Source organism: Lolium perenne, chromosome 1 (assembly GCF_019359855.2).
Source record: "Lolium perenne isolate Kyuss_39 chromosome 1, Kyuss_2.0, whole genome shotgun sequence".
Lineage (NCBI taxonomy): Eukaryota > Viridiplantae > Streptophyta > Magnoliopsida > Poales > Poaceae > Lolium > Lolium perenne.
In genome coordinates this window covers 167,907,827-167,915,277 of record NC_067244.2, presented here as the reverse complement: position 1 = coordinate 167,915,277, position 7,451 = coordinate 167,907,827, and the positions used below count along the sequence as shown (strand labels likewise).

The 7,451-nt window shown below is 49.5% G+C and overlaps 1 protein-coding gene across 1 annotated transcript; it reads left to right on the top strand.

The window, feature by feature from the left end:
- The first annotated feature begins 1,998 nt into the window (after positions 1-1,998).
- On the top strand, positions 1,999-3,120 carry LOC127334979 (F-box protein At3g07870-like). The gene has a single exon (XM_051361553.1). It carries the CDS (start codon positions 1,999-2,001, stop codon positions 3,118-3,120), a length of 1,122 nt encoding a protein of 373 aa, XP_051217513.1.
- Positions 3,121-7,451: the final 4,331 nt, after the last annotated feature.

Here is a 7,451-nt window from a genome sequence, read left to right as displayed (position 1 = left end):
CAGATTTCCGGCGTAAAGGACGCGCCCCACAGCGATGGTGTCGTCGTAGCTTCCCATGGCGGAACCCTCCCGGTTCCGGCCTCCAGACGCCACAGGCCCCACGGTGGGCGCCAACTGTCGTTGCCTAATCGACGGTACCTCGGAGGAGGGATCCTCACGAGGGGGAGAAGAAGTAGGGGCCATAGGGCGGAGTGCACACGGGACGGTGGTACGCGAGTTACCCAGCTTCGGAACACCTGCACGATGACAGGGCCTACTGCTGCTTGTCTGGAATTATCTGGGCGCTTTCGCGTTGTTACAATGAGTTGTGGTTGTGCCTCTAGGGCTCCCGGGATCCGGCTTATAAAGGCGCACGGATCTAGGGTTTACATGGAGAGTCCTAGCCGGATTACAGATAGCCTAGCTGCGGTACAATATCTTGCCGTGCACGTCACGGATCCGCCTTCCATACACGTCGTACTGGATCCGGGTTCCTCATGGGCCTCCCTGGATCCGGGTCACTCCTAGGTCGGTACGGATCCGGCCTGCTGATCCTGGGCTGGACTTCTTCCTTCATGATCAACAGCAACTGGGCCGCCCGATGGGCCACATGCCTCATCACCATCTGTGGGCCACCCGGGCTTGCCGGATCTAGGCACTGTCGATGGTACACCCATGAAGTATACCCACAACAGATAGGGTGTGCGTGTGTGCGTTCATAGAAGTGAGTGTATGCGCGTGTATGTAAGCGTCTACGTTTGTACTGTGTTTCTCAAAAAAAAATCACAAAAATATGGTGAACACCATGGTAGTAGGCATAAATACATTAGTTTTGGCCCAAAAGCCCTGACCTCAGTAGCTTCATCTACACCATTTATTTTGGGCTTTTGCCCATCACATGCTTTTAATCCCAATTCCACCACTGAAAAAAAAACCCTCTACTCCCTCCCCTCGCGCTAAGTGTCCATGTGTCCAGTACAAGCACATATCCCACATGACACGCCATTCACCCCCACATGCCGGCGTAATAGGAAGGGTCAGCTCTAATATGAAATATTGCATGCACCCAACTCGGGGGGTGGAGGTCGGTACTCCTATCAGCTCTCTAGGATTTCCCGAGTGGTACTACATCGTTCAATGCATTTTATGATGCACAGGCCAAGAGTTGATCTTCCATTTTGAAAAAGGTAACTGGAAGTAGTAAGCAAAATAAACTGAGACAATCCACATAGAACAATGTTCGTGAGTCATGACAACCTCTCCAAAAACCTTCCAGAAAACTTACGACCATGAATCATTCCACCATGCCAACATGAGAGCTGGCATCCTAGACAAAATCTTCAAGAAGGAATTGTCGCTAACACGCCAATGTCTGGTCAAACTAACATCAAACTAAGGGCTATCACCCTCGAAGTCCATCCTCAAGCCAACACCTTCAACAAGATAATGGCGCGGAACGTTGGCATTGCTTGACTAAGCCGATAGCAAGACCCTGGGTTTTCTCTAGAGAGAATACAATTATGGTGTTCGGCGGTGTATTTACTTGGTGGACCTTTAACGAAACTATCTGAACCATCGGCGAAACTAATTTGGGATCTGGCTCTTAGATTCGACGTCAGCTAGTATGAAGCTGAAATAGTATATGTCGACAACGTGAAAATCCCACATTTATGATTGATCTTTCGACTGGCAACTGAAATAGTAAGCAAAATATTCACTGAGTGTAAAAGTTGCGGTCCCTAGCAAAGTTCTTGCAGATTGGCAGCCGGAAATAATTTGGTCGTTTTATTTTCTTCTGATGTTTATTTTCTTCTGATGTTTGTAGTAGTCCGTATCACTTTCTTATTGGGTTAGCGCGCGACCGCTCAGACTGTGATGGTCCCAGTTTCCAAACAAACTTGGCAGCTACGTAAAGTTCCAACTAAAATTGGAACTAAAATCGGATCGATCCCGTCGGTTTTAAAAGGACGCGTACGAGAAGGACGCGAAAGGAGGAAACAGCAGAGGCATATTTTGGCAATGGATCGGGTCTCCACGGACGTGTTGGTGCAGATCCTGCAGCGTCTCCCGCATAGCTGCCGGCGCCGTGGTCGCTATGTCTGCCGGCGCTGGCGCGACGTGGTCAACAATCGCATCACGGAGACGCATAGCAGCCCAAAGCTCCTCATCTGGAGCAACAGACTCGCCGTGGCCTACGTGGCCGACGACCTGTCGCCGTCGTCGACGGGCAGCTGCACCGAGCTGCGGTGGATCGCCGAGCCTGGGGCCCACCATCGTCTGATCGGCACCTGCAACGGGCTGCTCTGCCTGTGCGTCGGCGGGAGGGTCATGGGCGGCACCGTCACCGTGGCCAACCCGGCCACCGGCGAGAAGCTGCACCTCCCGCTGCTGCCGTGCGCCGGCCAGTTCATCGGGTACCTCCGGTGGAAGGAGTGGCACGATGCTGACGCGTACAGCTTCGCCTATCACCCAACCACGGGACAGTTCAAGGTCGTGCACGTCCCGTGCAGCTACGAACAAGTGTACGACTTCCGCACCGTCCACGTGTTTACACTGGGGAGGACCACGTGGCGGGAGGTGTCGGTTGGGACCGGTGGTGCGATGTGCAAACTCGCCGGTGGTGTCGTCACCGTCCATGGCATGAGCATGATATATTGGGTTACGATCACAAGGGGCGCCTCGGCGAAGATCGTGTCGTTCGACCTCACGGATGACCGAATCGTCTCCACGACCACGCCGGTGCCGGCCCGGCATGACCGCTGCCGCCTGGCGGAGGTGCACGAGAGGCTAGGCTACGTGGTGTGGCCTGACGTGTGGGTCCTCGGGGATGGGAATCGATGGAGCCACCGGTACAACTTCGAGCAAGGCATCCCACGGAGGCACTTCGTGTATGGTGAGTACGTCTTGACGTGCAAAGGGTTGTCCTTCCATGCACACCGCCCCAACGGAACACCGGCATCCGGCCAGGACATGGTTCAGATCGGCGAGCACGATGAAGGGACGTTGGTCGCGACCATGGTCGCTGCGCCCGAAATATACTACGGCGCCGAAATATACTACGTCGACAGTGACAATTATGTGACGTTCCCTTACGTGGAGACACTGGAGCCGCTTAGTCTTTACGCCAAAAAAATGATTTAGCTAATGAGTCTTTGTTTTAATGTTGGTGGGTGTTAAAACATACGGAGTACTAGCCTAGCTCTTTCCATCACTTTAATTTTTTGAAGAAAAAGATGACTAGTGGATCAATTTAACATGGTATCGAAGTCTTGAAGTGACCTAAGTCCCGTTTGGATACTCGTATGGTACGTATTTTCCCAATTTTAGGGTTTAGCGTGATGGAAGCCAAACAAGGGAAAACGCGACCTGGTTCTGTTTTTGCATTTTGTTTGGTTGCCAATATAACATTTTGTTGTACTTTCGACCTGAAGTTTGTTTGCCCGCATTAGCGGATGAACTTGGCTATAAAGAGAAATTTTTGTTTTTTAGTTATGTGCTAGTTTAGGATGTGGTTACCTTGTGTAAATATGGTCATCTTACCACCAGCAATCTAGCCGTCATAAAGCGCACACATCCTTGATAAAAGCTTAATAATTAGTAAACAGGTTAACACATGTCTAACGACCATCATAGGTTTACAAAAATATCCCTCCTCAAAAGCATCATGTTTCAGGAGCATACAAGCCCCTAAAACATGAGGGTCGAACTCTGATCAAAATACAGCGCAGACAAGTTCATATCATCATCAATTCACTACTGCTACATACAGACAACTAGACAGACAGACATAAAAAAAATCGGCCACAAGTCCTCACGGTGGAGTTGTTGACCTACCCTAGAGAAATTGGGCACCGAAATCATTGATGGTGTAGGCGTCGGTGCCCTTGGAGGCCTCGAAGACATCGGAGTCGAGGACGGAGCTAGGGTTGTCCTTTATTACCACAGGTGGAAAAATCCCCAGCAGGTGCGCTGGGGTTGGCCTTGCGAACGCAGGGGGCTTCCCCACAGTCGCGATCAAGGTACCGTCCTCCAATGCGGACGCCATTGCGGCTGCCGTTGCAGTCGCCGCCCTCAGTGCGCGCGCCATAGAACACACTAGCGATGCCGATTTCAGCGCCCTCGCCACATTGTGGACGTCTCCCGCCGCAAGCTTCTCAATCTGGTGAGCCGACCAGAGTTCTTGTGGTGATTTGTTGCAGATGCCGAGGGGCTTGCACGACAGAGGTGGTGGTGGTGGTGGTGGAGAAACGGCGGCCCTGGAGGCAACGCCTAATGGGATGAGCGAGTGGAGTTGGAGCGGTGAGGGGAGAGGTGTGAAGAATCAAGGGGAAATGTCGCGTCTCCCGCATTTTCCGAAGCGTTCAAAACCACGACATGTTGTGCTCGCCGGTGCGTGTCCACTCGAAAACGCCCGAGTTAAGCGTGCCTTTTGGGCCAATTTTTAGATTGCTTTAAAACTCATGTTATACAAGAAATTCATGCGACAAGAGCAACCAACGTGAGAGTGTTAAAAAATATAGCTATTTAATTAATTCGGACTTCTAAGAAATTTAATTAGTGCATCAATTGGACAATTGCTCCGAACTCTAAGATGGGAACCTAGTACAACCGATATGCATGTGGCACGAAGCGGGCCAGTTTTTTTATGCGAAAATTTCACCGATTTATTAATAATCATCAACAGTAGTATAAAGACGTCTAAAAATAATAAAAATTACAAATAGTTTATTGAACCATCTAGCAACGACTATATACACTAGCGCGAGCCGAAGGCGCGCCGTCGTTCTCACCCCTCCATCCCCGGAGTCAAGCAAATCTTGTAGTAGTATATCTTGTTGTAGTAGACAGAGAGGAAGTCGTCGTGATAAGACCCCACAGAAACAGCGTGCCAGAGCAGCAACCATCACCAATAATGAGAATCGTAGATCGAAACACCTGAAACCACACTAGCAAACACGAAAACCGACCGAATCCTAGGAGACCCGCGGGACACACGACTCCACGTGCCTTCCACCAGAGCTAAACGCACCATCGGGTGAGGATAGAACAAAAGGACCTTATCTGACTTCAGGATGTAGTCGCCATCTCACTATCCCCAAGAAGATAATGAAAACAACTAAACAAAGACTGAAACCTTCTCGCCGGCAAGAGGTCACGGTCCGCCACACCTCCAATACCACAGAGCCACCGGAGACGAAGCGGAGCGGCTGCGTCACCGGTGAGAGAGATGAAACCGTAAATAGATTGTAGAAAGCCTCAACAGAGATGCACAAGTCATGCCTATGTATGTACTCCTGTACATGCTGCGTGCACGTAAGCACGTACGGGCGTCTTACACACGGTCTAATCGGCGTGCTCGCCGCAGCGCCCGTACTATTCCGTATCCTTTTCTCTGCCTCGCTAGATAGATAGGCAGCCAGGTAAAAAAAAAAAAGATAGCCAGCCAGTCTCGCTCACATTCTCAGAGCTACTCGACAACGCGGGGTATGGGCACCCCGATCTGAAAACTAGGGCCGACGGCCGGGCTACGTTGGGCCAGGGCTTCACATATGGACATTTTAAGTAAGAGGCCTGGCCCGGTGGGAGGCTGATGCACCTTGTTATTTAAATTGTACTCCTCACTCCTCAGTTTCTTTTTAAATAGCTTAAATTTCATACAAAGTTATACTAAATTCGAGTTAGTTAAAAGTAAATAGAGAGAGTATATGAGTCGATACTGAACCACGTTGTCGACCACCCCCTTGTCCAGTGAATGTCTTTCCTAGGTACTCACACTATTAAGAATGCTCTCAATCTAACTACTCGAAGATGTCTCGCAACAAGGACTAGCATTATATTTCACCTTGTCAAATGCTTTCTTTATATCTAGCTTTAGGACAATACTTCCTTACACGATAATTTTTTATGGTCTTATAGATAGTACTCTCTATCCGGGCTAGCATGGGTTTGATCCCCACGAGGTACGAATATTCAACCGAGTTTCTCAATCTTCTACAAAAAAATATTTCGAGAGATTACAAGCTTTTAATCCTTTTTTGCTAATCATATTTAGCGTATAGGTCATTCAACACTTTAACCATTCCATGTTGCTGTGAAGATCTGTGCTGATCAGTTGCACAATACTTTTAAGTAGACAATTTTAATTTATAATATTTCTTGATTTTGTATAGCCACGTCATTGTTCCAGCTGATATCGTCTGTTTCAAATGTGAGTGACATCATTCTTTATCTTCAACAAGTTAAGAGCGTCCCCAAGAGATTATCTAGCCCACGGCGATCAAGATATCAACGACGTGAAAATGCCAATATCTAGAAGTTCCAACCAACCTCTCTATCGGGGTACATCAAGACTTCCTGTACACGCCCTCAGCCAGACGTAAATCAAACAAAGACACAACATCAACATGACATGCAACACTACGAAGACCGAGCGTGCAACATGGAGACTTCAATCGTCGACGCCTACATATATTGAAGGTTATTCGTCCAAAAGAGGAGGTTAAATCATTACGCCAAGTTACCGTCGTAGACTCCATAATCATAAACCCTGGATCCAATCTATAAACCTCGCCGGATGCATCCATAAGCCTACAGAGTTCTTCTTCTAGTCTTGTACAATCTTATAATCACATCACTAATAAATTCTAAGAGAACTTCTTCCTCAGTCTCTAATCCAAACCAGTTGACCCGAGCCCCCTGGCTAACAAATAAATGTAGAGATTCGTAGCATAGAAAATAAAAAATTCCTACGCATAAACGGATAAACGACTAAGATCATATCTAGGAGATGCATGTAACGATGTGGTAATTTGAGTTACTAACCGAAGTAAATCGATGGGAAGCTTTGATGGTTGGCGTCGATGAAGACGATTACGATCCGCCCTCTCTTGATGATCCATCTCGATCAATTCCATCGCTTGTGCAGCGGCTCCGAGGTGTTGCACACGTACGGCTTGATGGCATCAGCTCCTCCTCGTTCCAGCGAGTTGGAGTCGGAGTAGAGAGATTGGTTCATCAGCATGACAGCGTGGTGACGATCTTGGCGAAAAACCGGTAGGGCTCCGCTCGGACGGTCTTGACGGAGATCGCAGGAAACCCTAGGGTTCCGACAGAGATCACCGGCGGCGAGACACGGCGGCGGCGGTTGAGGCCGGCGGTGGGGCAACGACGGCGCTGTGGCGGCGGTGGCGTGGGTGGTGCAGACGGTGGGGAGCTCCGGGATGCGTGGACTTGTATGTCTTGGCTACCCCAGGGCTCCCTTATATAAAGGATCGTGATCCGTAAGGCCGTAGGATCTCCAAATACTAATTGGTCTCACGGTCAAACCTTTTCAAACTCAAATTGGACCCAATATGGAAGTCCCCAGCGGAATGGGAAAGTGAAGAGGAGAGGGGTCTCCTCCTCCACCTCCAATCCAAGTGGAGGGAAGAGGAGTCCCTCCCTCCCACTCGGCCAGCCGTCCGGCCGGCCCA

Bases quoted from the DNA above. Each gene is read 5' to 3' on its own strand.
- LOC127334979 (XM_051361553.1), top strand. From the start codon at position 1,999: ATGGATCGGGTCTCCACGGACGTGTTGGTGCAGATCCTGCAGCGTCTC.